This window comes from Netta rufina (genome assembly GCF_964035555.1).
Source record: "Netta rufina genome assembly, chromosome: 4".
NCBI lineage: Eukaryota > Metazoa > Chordata > Aves > Anseriformes > Anatidae > Netta > Netta rufina.
This window is the reverse complement of record NC_140127.1, coordinates 31,610,210-31,632,428: the sequence shown is the minus strand read 5'-3', so window position 1 is coordinate 31,632,428 and position 22,219 is coordinate 31,610,210. Positions and strand designations below refer to the sequence as shown.

At 36.1% G+C, this 22,219-nt stretch overlaps 1 protein-coding gene across 1 annotated transcript in view; it reads left to right on the top strand.

The window, feature by feature from the left end:
• LOC311209011 (putative RNA-binding protein 46) overlaps window positions 1–17,759 on the top strand; it is a gene marked incomplete at both ends in the record, with an annotated part of 33,461 nt that extends 15,702 nt beyond the window's left edge. The window contains 4 exons of the mRNA XM_084286063.1: window positions 3,045–3,206; window positions 6,297–6,764; window positions 7,399–8,181; window positions 17,662–17,759. Of these exons, the coding sequence (XP_084142189.1) occupies window positions 3,045–3,206; window positions 6,297–6,764; window positions 7,399–8,181; window positions 17,662–17,759 (1,511 nt within the window). The remainder of the gene's footprint in view (window positions 1–3,044; window positions 3,207–6,296; window positions 6,765–7,398; window positions 8,182–17,661) is intronic.
• Window positions 17,760–22,219: the final 4,460 nt, after the last annotated feature.

Sequence of the window (22,219 nt, the reverse complement as noted above, 5' to 3'; positions counted from 1 at the left end):
CCACAGCCTATCCTAAATGCCCAGACAGGCCTTCCAAGAACAGTTATGAGCCAAAAACGACACAAAAAAGCTGCCTCTAAGCCCAACAAGGGCGCCTCCTGCCTAAAGGAGGGACGGAGGCCGGTCCGAGGGGCGGCAGCACCCCGTGCGCGTCCCTCAGGAAGGGCCCTGGGGGGGCCGCCGCTCCTCCCTCATGGCGGCCCCACCTCATGTTCCAACGCTCCCGTCAGCCGCCACGCGCCCTAACGGCCCGTAACGGCCGCCATTTTAAAAGAGCTCGCGTGCCCCGCCCCTCTGCCCTCTGCCTCACTCTGACTGGCCAGCGCCTGCTGTCAATCACTCTCGCGCCCGCCTCAGCCGGCTGCTGATTGGCTGAGCTGGGGCAGGGAGAGGGAAAGCCGTGGCGGCGGTGTCGGCTCTGCCTGGCAGCGCTGCTGTGAGGGGCGGACGGGCGGCGGTGCCGGCCTGAGGGAGTCCCGCTCGGGTAAATGGCGCCCTGAGGAGACGGGCGGGGTGTTTGTGGGCTGTTGGCCGCGTCCAAAGCTCAAGGTTTTGAAGTCAAGTTTTAGGGGATTTTAAGTTTTTTTTTTTTTTTTTAAATTACTGTTTTGTGTTGGGCGTCGCGCGAACGTTATCTTTCCAGAATGGTTGCTTACATAGGTTCCTGTCCCAAAATGAATACCTGGTTGATAGAAAAGAAAAATGCATATATATATATAAATAGATCGGTATTACTACCACAGATTTACATAAACTAGACCGTATGTAATTATGTACACAACTCGCATTATTACTCAATACTGCTATAAATATATAAGCTAAATTCTGTATAATTATATACACAAAACCTTTCTTTTTCTGGGATGGAAAAAAAGGAGTTGTGTTTTTTCTATCAGTGTTCTAATTAAGGGACGTGTATAGGCTCTTAAAGTGTCAGCTGTTGCGGAAAGACTGCACGAAAGAACAGGGCCATGACTCAAGAACAGGGCTGTGATTCAAAGCTTGGTTAAAGGGGCTAAGCTGTTAGGCAAAATAATGCAAACACAGAACAGTAATATCACGGTATAACATGCATTAAATGTAGCGGTGGAAGGGGCTTAATCATAAAACCAGTCTAGCCACAAGTATGGCATAAATCTTCTGAAAAACCTTTATAAATGTACACAGACTTGCTTTAGATTGAGGAACTGTTGTGGTTTTAATGGAATATCTAAGTGAAGAACAGTAAGACTTCTAACAACCATGGGGCTGGTTAATGTCTTTAGTATGGAGGCAAGAACTTGATCAGTGTGACAAACAATCATCTGAAAACCCTTCTGTGTGAAAGGGTGGGTGGGATAAGTTTTGTTACGTTACCTATTATGTATGGCTTTATTTTTAGTAATTCTTGTTTTTTGTAGCAGTAGGAAGTTACCTGGATGGCTGTTGTGTGAAAAATAAGCTGTGTAGATAATGGTGCTCATTTGGGTAATGAAGCTAGAAGTAAAAGTTCACTGAAGTTTAGTTTGTACAAAAAAAACAAGAGTAACAAGATGAAGAGGACAAGGTGACTTCTGCTTCAGACTGTAGAAAATGAATGCAATTATAGCTGCTTTGGGATCCTTCTTCCTTTTCAGCAGCATTGATCAATTTAATGCAGCAATGGAATTAGTTCAAGTTTGGTGCAGCACTTGAGCTAATTTGTTTCTTGGGACCTTGAGTGATGGGAAGTCCAACGAAGAGACAGGCACACGCTTACTCTTTGTGGTTTAGTTCCCTTTATTCTCTGCTTTTCATATACTTTCCTAGTGAAGATCTTAACTAGGTCCAATGAAGGAAACTTCATTGTTCAGCAGATAATTGTGGTTTGACGAGACATTTTTTGTGAAATCAAGCCTGGTATTAGCTGTTTTTCATGGTGGGGGTGGAGTGGAGAATTCTTCAGGATGTTACTTAGTGAAGCTTCAATTTCTTGAAGACAAAGCAAGATAAAAATATAAAGGGCATTAAAGAACAAACAGTTGTAGTTGATGTTTCTCATGGTGATTTTTTTTTTTTTTTGGCTGCATGTCTTTTGGAGAATGAGGGACATACCACGTGGACGGACCACGGACCAGGGATTGAAGTGTTGAAGAAGATTGTTTGGCTAAGTATAGTGGACCTTACGGCATAAAATCTTGGGAAAAGAAGAAAAAACAGGGCAAGGAGAGAAAATCAGTGGAAAAAATCTGACTTTGAAGTCAGACTTTTGTGAGTAGTGTGACTAGTAAAGTTCTTAATTACTGTGTGGTTTTCTGGGTGTGATTAGTTTCCTGTGACCTAGATAACAGAAACTTAAAGCTGTTGTAGGATATCTTGGCACGCTGGGAAATAGCGGTCATGGCAGCAACAAGTCTTTTGATAAAAGCTTGATATTGATAAACCTTTTTCAGTTTTGATGTGAAAATGGATAAAGGCATGAAAATAAGGACCCTGGGGTGGAATTATCTCAGCTTCTTAGTTTTGACAGACAGTTCTGCCAAGTTTTATTATATATTGGTTTTAATTAAATTATTTCTGTTCCTGAATTCTTTGAATTCTTTACATTAATTAGGCATGGACTTAGTGCATTTCTGAAGTCTTTTTTTTGGACTCAAATCCAGTTTTAAAATCATTGGTACTTCCATAAAATAGAGTAATAAGAGAGAGGAATTTGTCCCTTTGAGTAGCGTTTAGGTCTCTATACAACTGTGATAACAAGCTTTATGAAAGAATTCATTATTGTAACTTGAAGGACAGCATACTTAGAAAATAGTCATGATACCATTTGTATTAAAAAAAACCAAAAAACAGAATGTATAATTGCTGCTTAAAGTTGAAGATTATTACAGCTACGGAACAGTGTTTTGAAAACAAGTATGTAGATGATAGTAATTGCATGTAGGATTGCAGTCTTACACTAAGTAAAGTCACATTAAATAGCCAAATGTAGCATGAGTTGTGTTTTTCCGTGCTTTGGTAGTTTCTGTATACAGGCAACAGCTTAGACTTACCTGACCTGAAGTATCTGTGATATTCTGTTGAAGCTGTTGCAGATATGCATGAGGAAAATACAGCTGCAACGAATGGATGTGGCAAAACCAGAAGTAGTACTCAGAATGAGGCGGCCTTACTGGCCCTGATGGAGAAGACTGGATACAGCATGGTTCAAGAAAACGGGCAAAGAAAATTTGGTGGTCCTCCACCAGGTAAGCATTTCATTTGAGATCACAAAGTTGAGGTTTTTGTTTAAGAATAGCAATACCCTTAGTTTTGAGTAGAACTCATGAAGAGTGTTTTTGTTTAAAGACCTTGCAAGGGCATGCAACTGGCATGATTATGGGGATACGTGAAACTAATGTTTTGTGCTGGAAATGCTGAAAGCTTATGACATAAATGGATAAAACTCAAAAGAATGATTTTTGTTGTTTTCATTTTGATTGAAGAAACTTAAATACAGAAGGAGGAATAGTTCACTAGGTGTCTTTCTTAATTACATTTTTTTCATTGTTCTTGTATTCAAGAGTTAGAACACATGGTTTTGTTTTCTTTTACCAAAACATCATTGTGTTTTTTATTCTCTTTTATTTGTTCTTGAGAATGTTTTAAGAAAAGAGGTGGTTTCTAAATAATGTAGTTTCAACTTCTTGGGTATTTACTTTGTCCTTCGTTGCTGCTGTGTTGAGCCTGATGACTTTTTTTTTTGTTTTTTTTCCCAAAAATGCATTTTCAGAAAAGTATCTGGCTTTGATTTTGAGAGCCATGGAAGATGGGTTTGTCTACTCTACCCTTAGTTTGTTAAAATGGTTAACATCTTCCATACTGAATTCAGGCTTTTTTTCTAGTCTGAAATAGTTTTTCTGAGTTTTCCTGATAAGATATTTAGTACCTGCCATTCTCTCTAACAATACTGTCAGTTACCTATATATAATAATTTTGCCATAAGTTGTGGCTGTAACTTTTCTTTTTGAGACAGATTATGCATTTACACAAGCAGAAAGATGGTAGATTCTTCGTGCTGCTGTTTTGGATCATTCTCTCTAGTGAGCTGTGATCCCATGGCTTTAAGTCATGTTTGTAAGCCTGAGCTCTACTGCTCATTCCTACATGGAGTTTAACAGACAGCTGTATCAAAATGATTGCTCTTTAGAAGCTTTTCCTGACTAAAATTACCTGCCCACTTTTATCAGCATTGGTAAAATAGAAGAAGAGAACCAAATGAAATTCTTTTGAAAATGGCCCTGAATACAGAACTGCAGGGCTTTGCTGGCTGCTTTCTGAGAATTCAGCCTGTTTCTATGCTAATATATAAATATATTTTTTTCTCATAATGAAAACATTGTGTAATGTAAAATTACAATTTTAATTAGAATGTTACAGAATATTAGGTGTATTCCTTTGGTAAAAAGTATGTTTATTAATGGACTTTGTTAATCTTTTCTGAAATTAGATCTGTTGGACAAGATATTTTCCATAGATCTGTTCACTGACATTAATTATTTGTCTACTTCAGGTCTTCGTGTATTTTCTTATTTGCTTAGGCTGGAAGTTGCCCTAAATAACTGTGAACGTTTTTCTAGGACAAGTGAGACTTGGATGTTTGAGATGGTTTCTGAGAAACTACAATTACTATTTGCAATTTTTTTGTGAATCTTGATTGTTTATGACATAGTTCATATAAGCTTATGTTGCTGTTGAAGGAGACATAGCTTCGTTTTTCTGTTACCATGCTGTTTGTTTGGCTGTCATATTATCCAGAGCAAGCAGTTGATCTGGCTCTAAATTAACCATAAAACCTGATTTATTAATTATTTTTAATTTTTCGTCACCTTCATTGTCAGTAGCAAGGTTCTTGTCACTTCTGCCACTTGAGGAAAGTATATCAGAAAAGTGTTTTTGAAAAAACAAAACAATTTTAATTACTTTATTTGTTCCTCTGCTTAGATTGCTGCAAACATAATATTCTTATATGTGTAATTAGTGTACAGTTTATAAACTTAATCTGCAAGAAAGCAAAAATTTCCTAGTGGTTCTATTTAAAAAAAATAAAAATTAAATTCAGGAGTAAATTACTTGCCCTTTGGTGATACGTATGTGAGGGAAAAAATGTAAGTTAATTACAGAATAAATCATATTTAGGTGATCGTGAAATTCAAGCCAAAGTGAAACATTTAATTATTTTTCTTGTTGTAACTTGATAACTGTCATATTTTCCTTTGCTTCCTTATGCTTTGTCATTTCATACTCATACTTAGTTACCAATTTTTTTTTTTCTAACAGTTTTGTACCCCTTGCTTTCTCTTCTGTAGAGAACCTTTCTTGTCAAGCCTTCAAAAATATACTAGTTATGATTGAATGATTTGTCTGAGTTGAAACTCTTTTCTAATTTATTTGCCTAACTTAAAAAAATAAAAATGAGCCATTTTTTTTTTTTTAATACAGATTTTGGGAAAATAAATGACATCATTACGGACCATTACTCCGTATTTTTAAAAGCGTATACTCATTTTTTAGATTATCTGTTGAACATGTATGAACGTGGCATGTATGGCAGAGATGCAGTCTTTATTATACATCAATGTGCTTGGCATAAGAACAAGATGCATGGATCTGTTCTGTGGATTTTACTTTTTTTCGCCCCTTAGCATCCAATTCCAGCATGTGAAAACTGATCCATTTTAGGAGGAAGAATATTCAGTGTTCTTGGGTACTGAAAAAAAGGATGGTTTCATATCCTACCATCCTTAGGGATTTCTTGTTTTAGTGGATGAATGGAGATGGTGAAACCAAGAAGTTGGACCTTTTGAGTGGTATTGAGGGGGGACAAAAAGCTCTGGGGACTTCCGAAAACTTCTTAAAATGTGGGCAAGAAGTGTGATGAAATGTTTAAAATTGTAAAATGTTAAATGTAGAAAGTAAAACAAGTTCTTCCTCTAGCAATTGAGTTACCTCATATCAGTTGTACTAATAAGTAACACATAATTTTAAGGGGCAAAAAATGATTGAAATGTAGACTGACAACAAGCTTGTCAGTGTTTTAAATAATGTTAGTTTCAGTGGCTTGTCATCCAAATTCAAGTGAAAGAAATTGAAAAAGAATTTAGAAAAACAGCAAAAAAAGGAAAGGACTATTGCCCTATGTGTACAGTTTGTATTTAAACATAAATACATAAGATGAGAATATACCAGTTTTAAACAGAGACTGATAGTAAGTAAATAACTCCCAACCCCAGATTGTGTGTGGAGGTGTGCCTGTCTGGCATTTGTACTAAGGTTTCTGTTGGACAATTTATTTTAAGGTTGGGAAGGTCCTCCACCACCTCGTGGATGTGAAGTTTTTGTGGGTAAGATTCCTCGTGATATGTATGAAGATGAATTGGTTCCTATTTTTGAGAGAGCTGGGAAGATCTACGAGTTTAGGCTGATGATGGAATTCAGTGGTGAGAATCGAGGCTATGCTTTTGTAATGTACACTGCTAAAGAGGAAGCCCAGCTAGCCATCAAGATTCTTAACAACTACGAAATTCGTCCAGGGAAGTTTATTGGTGTCTGCGTCAGCTTGGACAACTGCAGACTATTTATTGGAGCTATTCCAAAAGAAAAGAAGAAACAAGAAATACTGAATGAAATGAAAAAAGTTACAGAAGGAGTGGTGGATGTCATCGTTTATCCAAATGCCACTGACAAAACTAAAAATCGTGGCTTTGCTTTCGTAGAATATGAGTCTCACAGAGCAGCTGCAATGGCTAGAAGGAGGCTAATCCCAGGTAAACCTCTTTTTAATTAAATCAAATTCTGGGGTAGCAGAATACGTAACTCTTTTTTTTTTTTTGGGGGGGGTGGGCGAATAGTAATCTCTTTTCTCTTTGATTTATTGTACTTTGAGAGTTACAAAACTGTAGTAGTGCTTTTCAGCTAAAACAGTTTTTGTTTATGAATCATTTTTTAAAATAAGTGAAGTTTTAAGCAGTTCTGAGAACAAAAAAAAAGCGTTTTATTAACACAAGTTACTGCAACTTACAAGATAGATATTTGCTTGGGCAAGCATCCAGTCTTCATTTGCATGTACTAGTCTCTGCACAGGTGTTCTTTCAAAGCTGAGCTCAAATTGTGTCCCTTGTTTTCATTGAGGGGTATGAATGACGTTACTGATATTTCATATTTTAAAGATGGTTGGAAGCAGGTCTTTAATATTTTCGTAGAGAATCATTTGTTGTGATTATTTTCTTTAATTATTTCAGGTAGTAACATTTTACAAATTTTGCTTAAGTGGCAGACAACAGAACCATCTGTTTCTGGTGGTGTGCATCATATTTATTTGCTTCTTAGAGAGGTAATCTATAAGAATGGCTTTGTTTTCCTTTGCGTCTTTCTTATTGATGTAATGCTTCTTTGCTGTAGGAACGTTCCAGCTCTGGGGTCATACTATTCAAGTAGATTGGGCAGACCCAGAGAAAGAAGTTGATGAAGAAACAATGCAGAGAGTCAAAGTGTTGTATGTAAGAAATTTAATGCTCTCTACTACGGAAGACACGATTAAAGCTGAATTCAACAAGTTCAAGCCAGGAGTGGTTGAACGTGTGAAGAAGCTGAGAGACTATGCTTTTGTTCATTTTTTCAACCGAGAGGATGCAGTTGCTGCCATGTCTGTAATGAATGGGAGGTGCATTGATGGAGCTAGTATTGAGGTAACACTGGCAAAGCCAATTAACAAAGAAAGTACTTGGAAGCAACATTTTAATGATCAGATAAGTCCCTGTTCTGAAAGTCTCTTAGGGTTTCCCAGCAAAGAGGATGGTCATCAAAAATCTGCATGGAAACAAGCAAACCTTTCAGTTCGTCTTAATGGTCAGCACAGTCCAAGCCCCCCTGAAGTTGAAAGGTGTACGTACCCATTTCTTCCAGGAACAAAGCTTACTCCAATTAGCATGTATTCCTTAAAATCTAGTCACTTCAGTTCTGCAGTAATGCACCTGGATTATTTTTGCTATAAAAATAACTGGGTACCACCAGAATACTACCTGTATTCAACCACGAGTCAGGATGGAAAAATACTTTTGGTGTACAAGGTACTTGTTCCTAGTATTGCATATGGTTCCCAGAGTTACTTCATGCCAGACAAACTCTGTACAACATTAGAAGATGCGAAGGAATTGGCAGCACAGTTGACACTTCTGCATCTAGGTAAGCATAAATGCTTTTAAATAGTTCTTAAGAAACAAAGCTAAAAAAGTTAACTTCAACATTGTTCTTTGTGTATAGTTTTGGAAAGCTCTTTTTGCATTGCTCTCTATAGACATTTTCAGCACTATAATGGTATCATTGGAGGGTTCTTGAAGTGAAACGTGCTTTTTAATTATTTTTTCTAAACCAAAAAACGGAGAAAACTGAGATACAGTTATTCTTAATTCTTCCGAAGTTTAGCATCTTCATTTGTATTTATTTCTTAAAATTAGAATGTGGCTGCTAGAAAGTAGAAGTTCTAATATTATAAAAACCTATGATACCTGTTCTTCTTGTAACTGAGAAAGCAAATTATTGCATTTCTGACAGTCCATTATCCCTCCTTCTGTTTGAAGTCAAAATACGAAAATAATATAAAATGTAATGTTTGACATCTGGTTCCTGTCCAGTATTTTTCAATTCTGTAATACTGTGCTGTAGCATCCAAAACACAGAACTGATTTCTAGTGCCATGTCATTTCATTAGTAGTTGTAGCAGCCCTCAGCTGATAAAACATTCAAAATGAAATCAGAATTTCGGCCCTTTGGTAAATGGATTTGAAGGCTGTTACACAGACATACCATATGCTTTAAAAATATGTATTTCCAGATGAAACTTTGTGTAATTTATTCCATCCGCTCTTACCAGCAAATGTACTTTCTCTTCCCTTCCTTTTTCATCCTGGTGTATTTCAAGATGAGATAGGACTGACCTTTATAGGTTTGCAGGTATTATGAACTGTCACTTGACTTCTCTGATCTGCTCAGTAATATTCTTGTGTACCATGTACCATGCTTTCTTTCAACATGCCTAGATCTGTAGGTGCTGTATTGTGAAATGAATTCTTGCTAGACTTCTGTGCAGCAACAGGAATATTTTTCTGTCATTAAAAAATATTTCTAGTTATTTCTAGAGCCAGAGGCTTCCTTTCTTTCTGTGAAGAATTATATTGGAGATGATAGGCTGTTCAGCTAACACAAACTAGTTCATTGTCCTATTCTATGTAAAAGACTTTTAGGTAGCTTTTATTACCATTTAAAAGAGGGGCAAAGCAAGAGTTGTTTGGGCCAAGGCATAGTTCGGGTTTTGGAGTGGCCATAGGCATGTTACCTACAAGTCTTATCTAATATCTAGGAATTTCAGGCAGTTTGTACTTCTGTTACTTTTATTTCAGTATATTAAAGAGACCACAGTGTTTTTTACACTTTCTAGTTTTAGGAAAAACGTGTTAGAATGTCAGCCTCCTGAGGCATGAGCTTGCAGGTTGAAAGGCACGAAATTCCTTACAGGCAGTGTCTGAGGCATCGGGCTTGGTGATGCTGGATTGTGCAGCTCTAGATAGCAGCATGGTAAGATTGTACAATGCAGCAAATAGTCATTTCTGATTAGCTGTGCATGCATCCAGCGCTCAGAAATGCATCCACATTGAATAATTTTTTTTTTTTTTTTTTTTTTTTTAAAAAAAAAGTAAAATTATGTATGGCTTGCTGCTTTCTCTTCTCAAAGTATCTTCTGCTGCTGGTTATAATTTTTTGGTTTGATTCTTTTTTAGATACGAAGGGAGGATAAATGAGATTAGATAAAGAAGCGTTTATTATAATGGCTTCACTTAATAATTTTGGTCCAGTAACCCTAAATTTTCAGGGGAAAAAATGATAACCACAAGGTTAAGTGTGCTCCTGTGTTAGTGACACTTCATTTCCTAAGAAATGCTTCAAGACAGCATTCTCCATTCTGTGCTTTGTTTCCCTGCATATCTGGCCGTGCATATCTGCCCATTTTGTGGCTTAAAGCTACCATTATAAAAAGGTGTGCTTGAAATTGTTTTGGTGATTCTTTCTCAGAGGAGTATAAGAGAGAATTTTAAACTGAGAATGCCTATCCACAGCTGATATCAAATCCAGAATGCAACAAGTTTTAAAAAAAATAAAATAAAAATGAAGTGTGTGTTGAGCTTTTTATCTTCAATTATAGTTGTAAGCTCTATAAGGGAAAATGTTTTAAAGTGAATTTAAACTATCAGTATTTTAAAGCTTTGTAACATTTCAGGGTTCTATGTGCACTGCAAGTGATGTGTTTTTACCAGAATTCCCAAATCCCAGGTTTGGATTTTTAAAAGCCACCTAATGGCCTGGTACTGGTAATGCTGTGTTGTTATCTTTGAACTCTGAATGTTCTTTATTCTTCTGTTGTCTCTGTGCATCCTCTTTTCTGAGGATTTGGTTCAGCACAAAGCATTCACAGCCTTCTTTCAGAGCAAGTGTGGCTGACTTCTGAAAGACACACCTTTTTCATGTTGATTTAAAAACCTCTGTTTGGTGTTTCACATTGTTGTAATACCAAAACATAGCTTTAAGGACTGCAGAAATAGTGTTTTGTTTTTCTGTATTTCCCCCCATCTAATCTACAGAAGTTTTTATTCTAAGTTAATATACTCTGTTGAAACAAATACCTGTTGCTGGATGAGACAGAAGATCCCTCTTACTCAGTGAAGTGTCTGTCATATGGTCTGACATGTTGAATGATGCTGCATGGGTATGTGTGCTTGTACGTAGCAATGATTTTGAGAAAAGTCTCTGTGTACTTCATCTCGGAAGCAACTTACTATAAATATAAGTATGCAAAGATGACCCAGAATAATTCCAGCTGGTAAGTAATTTTCTTACAGGAACATAAAGGTGTTGCCTGCTTAATTTTCTGTAATGTTTATAGTTTGTTTCTTTTAAAAGTCATGTAAGCAGATTAAGGTGAATGAGAAAGGGCTGCTCTGAGAGAATTTGAAAATAGAATACATGGAGAAAAGCTGTTGGAAACCAGAATGAAAAAGTCTTCTTCCTAGTAATCTGTGCCATGCTGAAGTCCAGAGACTATCCAAACAGTGGGGCAAGAGTATGAGTTTTCCAGAAGGTATAAGAGGTAGCAGCAGAACATAATTTTTGCCTTATTTTAGGAAGAAAAAAGGAATTGTGACTGTAAAAGTTAAGAGAATATCTGTACTTATTTTGTTTGCTGTTTCAGTAGTTGTCTTTTTTTGTGTGTTTGAAAAGCAGAGTCAAGGTTTTGTCGTCTTTTTTTTTTTTTTCCCCATAATGACTCTCATTAAGGTGTGAAGGGTGCATTAAGTTGAAGACTGTCTTTCTGACCTTTATGCAAAAGGATTGAATTTCAGGTTCCTTGTGCTATCATTTGTGCTGAGCAGTCACAAACTTTGCAGCTATATACTTCGTTTGGTGTTGATAGGCAAACTGTTGGTAAAGGCAGGCTTCCCCTAATCATTTTTTCATTACGTCTTGTTTTGGTTTACTTGGTACACTTCAAGATGTATTAAGTTTAGTTTTGTAACTCCTCATACATTGCTTCTTAAAGCAAAAATACGTGATTTGACAAAGTTTCTTAATTCTTAAAGCCGAAGAAGACAGTCTTAGCTAGTCCTATTTCTTGCAAAGGTAGACAAAATTTCAACAAGATGCATCTTATTTCTTTTGTTGATAAGGAGATGAATTGGACTTATTTTGGATATATTTATTTTTTGTGCGTAGACTGGCACTGAGCTTTTTAAAGCTGTAGATGTTCTGCAGAGTAGATAGTGTTTTAATAGCTTACTGCAACTCTTTCCTTTTGAGGTGTGCAGCCCCACTCCCCAGGTGACATCTCTGAGGTTACATGGTGTCAGAAATACTGTCAACATCTTAACTCTGTACAGTAGCAGTAAGTACAAAAGCAAAACAGCAGCTTGTGGTTGGTCAACACCTCAAAGCTGGTGTGGGGTAGGTATGCCATCCCTGGAAACCTGCTAGAATACAGGAGGAAAAAAAAAAAAAGGCATATACTACTGGTGTTGCTACGTAATGCAGAGTAGCGAGGGGCAACCAAAGTAAATCTGCACTTCTCAGTTTTCAGAAAACAGTTTTCATGATGCTGCAGTGCTGCACATAGAGTACAGGTAATCTCCATGAGAAAAGAGGATTTATTGATATTTCTCTCTTACCATGTGTATGTCTTGTGTATGTAGAAGGACCTTGTAGATTCAGAAAGGTCTCTGTTCCTCTGAATTGATGTGTTATTGTTTGAGATCATCTGGTGATCTAAGATCACATTTTTACACAAACAGTTCTTTTTATGTAAACATTCACATTTTGATCAACTTAAGTTGAATGTCAAAACAATATATATATTAATATAATATAATATATAAATATATATATATTTATATATTTATATATATATTAATATATAGTATAATATATTTTATCAACCATGTTATGCACCCGGTAGAGTTTGGAGAATACTCAGTCTGTTTTTCATGAACATTTTGGGTGTACCTTGTATATGGTCAAGAGAAGAAAAAGGAGAACTGAAACCGCAGGAATAAGGGTTTTTAGAGAAAAAAATATTGTAAAAATCATAAAATACTGATTATGTAACTTCAGTATTTTTCTGTTGGTCATTGCAAATAGTGTATTTTTATCTAAATGTTATACTACAAGTAGAAAGTTATTTTTTAATGTTAGAGCAGTTTTTTTATCAACACAATAAACAAGATATATAAAATCAGGATATTCACATAGTAACGACATCTTTACTAATCTCCTGTATCTAGTATAAAGCGCTCTATTATTAAAAACAGGTATTTCTGTATCAACAGTACTTGCTTGTTGCCATATACAGTAGTTCTGAATAGATAGCAGTACAACAACTTACCACTTGGTGTCACCTGAATATTTTGAAAATGGTTCTCAGATAAGACAGACACGATTTCAGTGAAGGACAAATAAGCTATATTTTAATGTTACTAGATAAGCCTGGAGTTTTTTAATTCCTTGTTCTGTTCGTGATTTATTTAAATATATGGAAACTATATATCTAGGTGTTCATTTTTGGGATACGGAGCCAGACTGCATGTTGAAGGTCCAGAAGAAGGTGACAGTTTACAGTTTGGGTTGTGAGGGGTAAGAGGGAAGGAACAGAACAGAAAGAAAACTCTACGCCCTGTAGAAGAAATGATTACTTTCTCTGTTATTTTGAACATTGTTTCAGTGTGGGTTTGTCTCTAGAAGTTGTATGACACCTTGGTGTTCGCAAGTTACGCTTTGCTGTCAAGTGTGGTGCCCATGTAGAAAAACATGGTTGGTAACGCTTCCAACTCCTGCCTTTTTGGACTCTGTCCTTCAGGCTAACTAGACATGAGGCAGCTCCAATTTTGAGACTATATAGCTGCATTAATTAATGCAGAAGCTGCTCCAAGACCAGCAGTGAAATAGTGCAGAGCCAAATTGAAACTAAAAAAGTCTGTTAAGAGGCATTATTTATCTGTCAGGTACCTTGCATCATTAATACAGCTTTGTAGGTTCTGGAATCAATTTGGCTCATCCAGATGACTTTGAAGTACAGGTAAAGGAGAACCTGAAGTTGTGTAGATTTGAGTTGCAGGAGAATTTCTACCTCCCTTTCTTCAGTGAAGGTAATCATCTGAGGACTGAAAAAGCAGAACATTCTTCTAAGAATGATTTCTGGCTTTACTTACTGCTGGTGGAACTCCACTGGTATAAGGAAATTTTGACTTGTTTGTTAGGTTACACATTAAACTGACTTTATTTTAATTGTGTTAATTTTTTTGTATAAGAAATGTATTTGGATATAATTGCTTGTTAAATTATACCCAAATAAATTCTTATATACTACATTTTCTTGTGAAATACTAGCTTCTGTTTGGTGAATGTAATTGCATAGATAAGCATTTATTTTAGAATGGACGTATCAAAATGGAGTCAACTGTAATAGTGCGTGCAGGCATAAATACAGCGTTAGGTAGCTGTGACCCCTATACTTAGTAAACATACAGGTGCTTTAATATCTAAGAGTTCTGAAAAGCTTTTCTGATGTAACTGTAGCACTGAGGTCCATTGTGTTTACTAGTGACTTCTCTGCTTGGTTAGTGACTGACTATCAATTTTCTATTTATTTATTAAAAAACAACAACAACCCAACACATCCAGTGTTTGGTTTCCTGCGTATGCTGTAGTCATGTTCCTGTCTGGAAGTGATGGAAATTCAGGAAGGTCCCTGCAGTTGTAGATCTTCCTCTCCCATCTTACTCATTTGCGTGATCTATTTTGGAGGCTGAGGATAGTCCCTTCAGTTTCTTTCTGTTATGAGTAAAAGGAGTAAAGCTTTCATAGTCTTGTACCAAATCCATGTTATAGCAGGACTCTGTTTTACATAGTCCCAAAATAGTGTTTTTTGGTGGAAATTACATCACTGTGCACTAGTAAGTACTCTGTTAAAATCTTGTTAGTCTTAGAATGTTGTGATAGCCTCCTTAAAAATTAGTGTTGTTTTTACTGCTGTATTTTGGAGAGAGAGAACCTGAATTGTAATTCAGATGTTTGGCAAATTCTTGTTTACAAAAATGCAAGTCTATATTGTTATTTAGCTAAAGTTTTTTTTATTAAGATCAGCTCTCTCCTCTCCTTCTCCCCCAGCTGAAACTAAATTTAGATGGAAAAATACATGAACTATATATACTTGGTCCAAGTGAAGACCTTCTTCATTTATTTAAGCAAGTTAAAAAAATATAGTATTGCCTTTCTTGATAACAAAGCATCAGATGTCTTGTAAAACACGAAGATAGACAAAACATCTAGAAACTAAAGTTTTATTTGTACTGTTTATCTGCAAAATAAATTACTATTTGTTATGTTTTTCTTATAAATAGTTAACATTTAAAATGGAAAACTTCATATGTTCTACAAAAAATGAGAACTTAGCATAGTCAGTTGGAAGGAACCTACAAAGGTCGAGTCCAACTGCCTGACCACTTAGTGTAAGAAATAAAGTACTCAATTCAAAACTCTCTCTGTTAGGATTCTAAAGCATTTAGGAAAGAAACGGTATTTTTTGCTAATGTTCAATATTTTCTAGGTAGCCCATCTGATTTCAGTGGAACATTGTGCAGAATAAATTATTATTAGATTACCGGGGTAAGAAAACATGGTTCTTGACTGTAGTTAATATAGTCCCTCAACTTGAAACAACTCCTTTATATTTACCAGAGAACTCCTTTATTTTTTTAAGTTTTGATTTCCTTAAAGAGGTTTAAAAATAATAATAAAAAAATTCTCTTAATTTCCGGCAGAGCTCTGTACTGATGTGATGATTCATTCCTTCCCATGGCAGGGGGGTTGGAACTATATTATCTCTAAGGTCCCTTCCAACCTGAGCTGGTCTGTGATTCATTCTGTGATATTCCCTATATAGTAATGGGAAACAAAAAATGAGACTTAAGCAAACTGCTCTATTAAAAATGTACTGGACATCACGTTATTTCTCTCGTTAGAAGAGACAGAACTACAGTTTTGATGTCTTTATGGAACAAGACACAAATGTTTTGTGTCTTGTTTCCTTTTAGACTTTGTCCAAGCTGCTTCTTAATCCTGTGTTGCAGGGTTTATGAAGGGCTGTTGCATGGCTACACAGCAGTTAGTTACTTTTTTTTCTTGATTAGACATTCCTAAAAATCAAATTTCTTCACAAATCTGGTGAGAGAACTATAAATCCTATACTGTCCTATAACAATTAAGTAAGCTTTGCTACTATCCATCTGGTTATTAACAATTTGGTTCATATAGTGTCAAGGTTTCTGTGTTACAAGATGTCTGTGCAGTGTATGATTCTTCCAGTGCTGATGCAAATGGTCTCCTGAATTTACAATTTAAAATTTCATTCAGGGAAACTCCATCAGCACATGGAGACCTATGTAGCACATTGGAAGATGGTAGAATCTCTTTCTAGTCCTTAAGATAATACTCTCTGCAGCAAGAGGCTGGGTCCTGGGAGGTTTCTCCCTGCTGAATCTGACTTGGGAGTTATGGGGAAGTTTCATTAAAATTTCCTCAGTTTTAGGGATCTGCCAGGTTTTATAAGTGTATTCAACAATCCTTTGTTCCCCTGCACCTGCTATTCCATGTGACATCGCACTGTGACACACTTTAAGAAGTTCATTTTCAGGTAGAAGAAAGCATTTAGAAGCACTAGAAAAGCAAAGATACTACTACATCTGTGAATCAAGGAAAAGCATTTTAGTGGCTTATTAGAGCATATAAGTAGCAGTTTAATTCCAGTTCACCATGTGGTATTGTTTACTGCATACATTCTGAAGTGAGTGGATTGAGTTTCATATCTTACTGCAGATTCACTTGTTTAAGCTTTTTAACTATCGCATGCAGTAGCAATTCACAAATCAAGGATAAAACTTATGTAAACTAGTTCAAGAGTATACTCAGCATCTGGCTTTTTGAACAGTTGTATTGGTAGACTTCTGTCATGGATTTGGGACATTTAAACGTGTCACAGTTGATTTTTTTCTTCTACTATTTCATTATAAGCATTTTCTTTACTTCGACATTGCCTTGGTTTGTGTTATAAAAATTACCTTTATTGCTGTTCGAACAATTAACAGCTGAGTACAAAAGGTAAGATGCTTAAAAAATACATACATGTAACTTACTGGCTTCATCAAATACAATCATAAGTGGTGGTTGGTATTTTTTGTTTGTGATTTTTATAATGTAGTATAGGATGTTCCTTTTACAGTATGAATTTAAATCTTAAATATTTATCAGATGGCTTACACAATTGTTTTTGTCACAATCCTGAAGCAACCATATGCTTTTTCTGTCCCTAAAAGCACCAGTGAGATAGTAGGAATGAGCAAACATCCCAAGATTACTTGCTGCAGTTTTCTTTCCATCAAAAACATTCTCAGCACTACTGTTTGGGCTGTTAGTTAGAGCAGTTGGGGGTGTGCATATAGCGAAATAACCTTGAGACCAGCAAGGCTCTTAGAAATACCTAGTCCGGTGTCTGTTTTCAAAAGAGACTGTAGCACTCCTGTTACAGACCTGCTGATGAATCAGCCAGTCTGATGTTCACTTGGATAGTACAGCACAGAAGTTAGGGTTTTAATTCCTAGAATGACTTTAAACTGATCTCTGAATCACTTGCATTTCCAGATAAGGTTTAGATTTGTGTTAAGAACCAGAGTTGTTACTATACTGATGATAGGGGCTATTTCTCTGGGGAGCCAGTTCCATGTAAAAAAAGTCTGTGTTCCTCCTCTGTTTTGAAGAAAATAAAAATAGCATTATTTCAAACTTTCTGCATGATACGCCACGATGGTAAATGTTCTCTTTTTTTGGTGTGTGTCTCTGTGGATGAATTTAATGTGTCAATGGCTGTCATTGCTGAGGCTTCGCCCATTTTAAGATGGGGATTACCATTTTCTCTGAGTGTTGTGAGATAGCTTTTTAAAAGCTTATAAGGGAGTTTGAAAATAAAGTTAAATCCATGCTTCATGTTAGCTTAATTGCTGGGAGCTTCTAATCTGAGTCACCCAGGATTTGTCCTAAAGATTGTTATTTTTCTGTCCGTGCTGCTTACAGACAGGGACCATAAGCTTGTAAATCTAGGCCTGTGTAGGAGAATTTGGAGAAAAACAAGTCAGAAAGATAGAACAAGGTTGGTCTATGTTTATGCATGAAATAATTTGACTGACATCAGTAGAGTCAGTAACTTCAAAATAAGAGTAAATTTAATGGGCTTTTCTAGTCAGTTGCTGATTATGCTGAAGACAGAGGTTTGTTTATGAAGTAGGGCTGGCAGAACATGGTACTCCATCGTTAATGCTCACTTTGACCTAAAGCATTAATATGAAAGACTGCTGCTATGATAGCGTTATATGTAAGAAATTGAGACAATTTATGCCTATTAGATCATTGTCCTATTTAAGTTTTCTTCACTAAAAATTTGTTCTCAGTGGAGGTAAAGTAGTATGGTTAAATACACTTTCCTTAAGTATTTGAGTTAATATTAGGGGTGCAGAATAAAGGGAAGAATGCAGCATTGGGATAAGACACTGAATGCTTTCATTACACCATTATCCTAAATTCCTTATTTCATCTTTGAATAGGTAATGCAGTATGCTTGCTGAAATGAAAAGTTGTCTTCTCTCCCCCAACTTTTTTCCCTTTTTTTATTCCTTTTTCCTGCAGCGAACTGTGCACCATACTCTGCTTGAATTGCCATGAAGAACAAGTTGAGCAGTTGAAAAGTTTGAAATTTGTTACACTGGATCTTGCCATCGAAGGAAAAAGAACACCACACTAATGCACAATTACTGGAAATTCAGATTACACGTTTCTTGATGAATTATTTTTCAAAGTACATTTTTTTTAACTTCTGATTTTTGAAGATTAGTGCAATTGAATGTTAAATCGTTTTAGTTAAATTTGTTTTGAAGAGAGAACTTGTTTAAAAGATTTTTATTACCTGTAATAGTTTCTACAACAGTAGCTTATCTTTAGTGTTGAAATAATTCGGTGCAATTCCAGCGCTTGTATTGTGAGTTACATACAGAATATTTTTTTAGTTTCAGTTGTAAGTAATAAATCTGAAGTAAACACTTAAAAAAACAAAACAAAACAAAACAACCTGGCAACCCTGCCTTTTAATACATAAACATAATTCCCAGTATTCCAGTTGGAGCTCAAATATGAAATGCAAATGAGATACTCAAAAGACTTGTTTCTGTAACTTAATGCCAAATTTTATAGGAAGAACACATCCAATAAAATTTTTGCTTCTGGAATAGCATTATGTCAGTGATGGAGTGGTATTTTGAAGGGCCTTACGTCAACATGCTGTCAGGCTACGTAAGGTATATTGCTGTAGTCATAACACAGGTTCAACACTTTAGATAATTCTTAAGACAAAAATTGGCGAAAGAAAAAAGTGTGACACAAAAATTGCAGCTTAGTGAACTGTACATAAGATAAATGTCCTAGGAGAGAGACCGTAACAAGTACACATAAGTTTTTCTGAGTTCATGGAAGCCTTACTTGTACCTAGGTTATTCCTTGTAACCAGCAGTTCTATTTGCCTGTGGTTGTCACGTTGAACAGCAGCTTGCTCACTCTAATCAGGCCATATGCTGCTTCAAAAAATATCTGTTAGCATTAAATGGAAAATAGTTCTTAAGTTTTTAAATCGGGTATATGTAATTCATTTTGAGTGAGCTATCTTTACTCCTGTAGCGTTAACTATTCAGCATTTCTCAGTAAAGTGCCTTATTTATTGAATGACAATTTTTTTTCCTTTTATTCCTGAAACAAATACAGTGGATCAACCTCCTTTTTAAACTTGGTATGTAGTTTCAGTTCCTGGTCAAGGAATGGGCCAAATAGCTTATGTTAAGAGTCTAATGGCCTGACTTATACAAGTATTGGTTGTAAGCTGTTTTGTTTGAAGAGCTTGTCAAAAAAATAATATTATGTAGACAGAAAACAATGCAATGGAGAGATTTAAAGTTGAATATTTTTTCTTAATTCAGTCAAATATTGACGTTACATATTTTAGTTGACCATGTTTCATCAATACATTGAATTTTTTTGTGTTAATTTAGATACTGATAGAGTAGTTAAATTTTATTTGTATTTCATATTAGCTACGTAGGTGTTTTAAGTGTTGTAATTTTTAACGTTGAAATCATTTTTGACTTCTGTACTTGAATTTGAACATTGATATTAAATTTATGCTGTTAATATTCTGTGTGTTTACTTAAATATTAGAAATTTACATATAGTACCTTTGTAAACATATTTTGTAAGGTTTGCTTTGCTTTCTCCAGTAGCAAACTTTGGCCAGAGGCTCCAGTTCAGATGCTTTGTTGAACACACAAGTCTAAGTGAAAAAAGAAAATGAAAACACCCTTTTTAAAAGTGTGTTTGCTTAGGAGCTTCTGTAACACTCAAAAGCTGTTAAACTCCTAAAATTTCCTAAGAAATTCTGTTGAGAGGAAAGAAGAGGGGGCTTGCTTAACTTTGTGTTTAAAGTGAGTGGTCCCTGAGGCCAAGACAGAAGTCAGTATCTGAGGTAGAATAATACCGTATCATGCTGATAAAGTAGGGCGGAACTAAGATCATAGTGATGCCTGGCAGCTTGAGAATTGCCCTCTACAAGCTGCTGAAACAAGCTTTGTTTTTGTCATGAATCTTGCTTAAGATTCACGTTCTTAGGGCAAGGTTTTCTAATTGACACCTTAAAAATACAATAGACTTTTCACATGTGCAAGAAAGACTTGATAAAACAATGTTCTGTGGTCCTTCTAATGGAGGATGGAACAATGAGCATGGTTAACTACTTACAGGAGTCAGGTGATGAAGTACACAGAGGTTGCATAATACCAAAACATTTATAGACCTGCAATACTACCCATCCTTCCTATCTGGGTTTGTAACCTTGCACCCATATTTGAAGGTCTCGTACAAAAAGCAGTTTTGCTACAAACCAGCAACTTCCATCATTATTAACACAAGCATGTACCTTTTGCAATTATTTTAAGTATTCCCAGTAAGCTTGACTGTACAAAAGCACGATCAAACATTTGAGTGTAACGAGTACTGGGCAGCTATAAGCGAAGTGCAGCCTTCAGCCACAGTTTGGTCTTTGTTTTGCAGATAAGAACAAAGGTGTAAGGAATAAGCAGCAGTAGCACTAGGTAGCTGTAATTCAATGTTTTTGAAGTTTATTTAGAACACATCATTAAAACTCTCTATAATCAGTGTTCAAAAATGCAAGCATATTTTTCATATTTATAAAAGTCTCACTGGAGCTTATTAACCTTTTGGAAAAAACTGTATTCTAAAAACATTGCAAAACCATATTCTCTCTTTGCCATGTATTTTACAGTACTATTGTATAACACTGATAGAGGTGGATCTATATAGAGTCCTGTTCTAAAATTAGTGTAGAAAGTAGAAGTCCTGAAAGCGGAGGTCACTGACTGCATTGAAACTAAGTTTTGCTCAAGTTCCCTTGCACTAAACCCACTGCATTGAAAAAAATGCCCTGTATAAGAAAGGGTGGTCCTTAATCTTAGTTTCCTTCTTATCTATTCCTTTTTTTAAGCCTTGGCACATGGTTATGCCAATGTTGTGAAGCAAATGTATTGTGGGCAACAGCCCGCATCTTCCACCCCGTGTTTTTCTGGGGGAAGCTAAGGCCATTTGTCACCAGCAGCTAGTGTCTTTTTGAGTAACACAAAGGGAAGTTGCTAAATTAATAGGAATTTCTTTTTAATAGAAAACTACTAAAGAACAAGTCAGCTGGTAGTTACTAAATTAACACAACCTTAAGGTGAAAGCAACCCCCAAGAAGTCAGTTTTACAAATCTGTTCCTTTGAATTCCTTAATAGAGTTGTTGCTGATCAGCTTAGCCTCTCCAGATAGTTTAGCAGCTATTTGGTGTTCAACTTAATAGGAAGAGGAAGGAAAATAGATGATGATTTAGCAGTATTAGATACAAGTGTCCTGCACTTAAAACAGTCAAGATGAAGGACAGTTTAGAACAATCACTTAGTTCTTCCACCTTCTTCCACCCCTCTCAGTTTTTCACCATGCTAACAAGGCTGTTAGGAGATGCTACAACCTGAAATAGTTGTTAGTTATCTGTGGGTGTACTATTAAGCTTAACAGTCAGAAAAAGTAAAAAGCTGTGCCCTCCTTCCTACATCACCAGCGACACTCAGTACTGCAGTAACTAAACACCCATAACATCCTCAGGAGGCAAAGCCCACGTTGCCCCATGAAAGCACTGCTCAAACCACCTGATGGCACCAGGGCATCAGCAATGGTGCCAGACATACAGGACCATGGCGAAGGCAGGCCACTTCCAAAGCAGGGCCATAAAAGCAAAGGCGACTGCAAAACTACCACAGAGGCATTCATCAGCAAACAAAATAAAAATATCCAAGTGTATCTCAGTAATAGCTTATTTTTTGTTTAAATGGTCTTCTGTCATCCAACTGATACAATTTTGGCCTTACACACAGAAGGGCTTAATTTTTATAATCTTTGTCCTTTTCTTGAAAACAGGCTTTTCTGTCTCAAACTATAAACAACGGCCATAGAAATAATATAAAAAAAAACATAATACATAAAAAC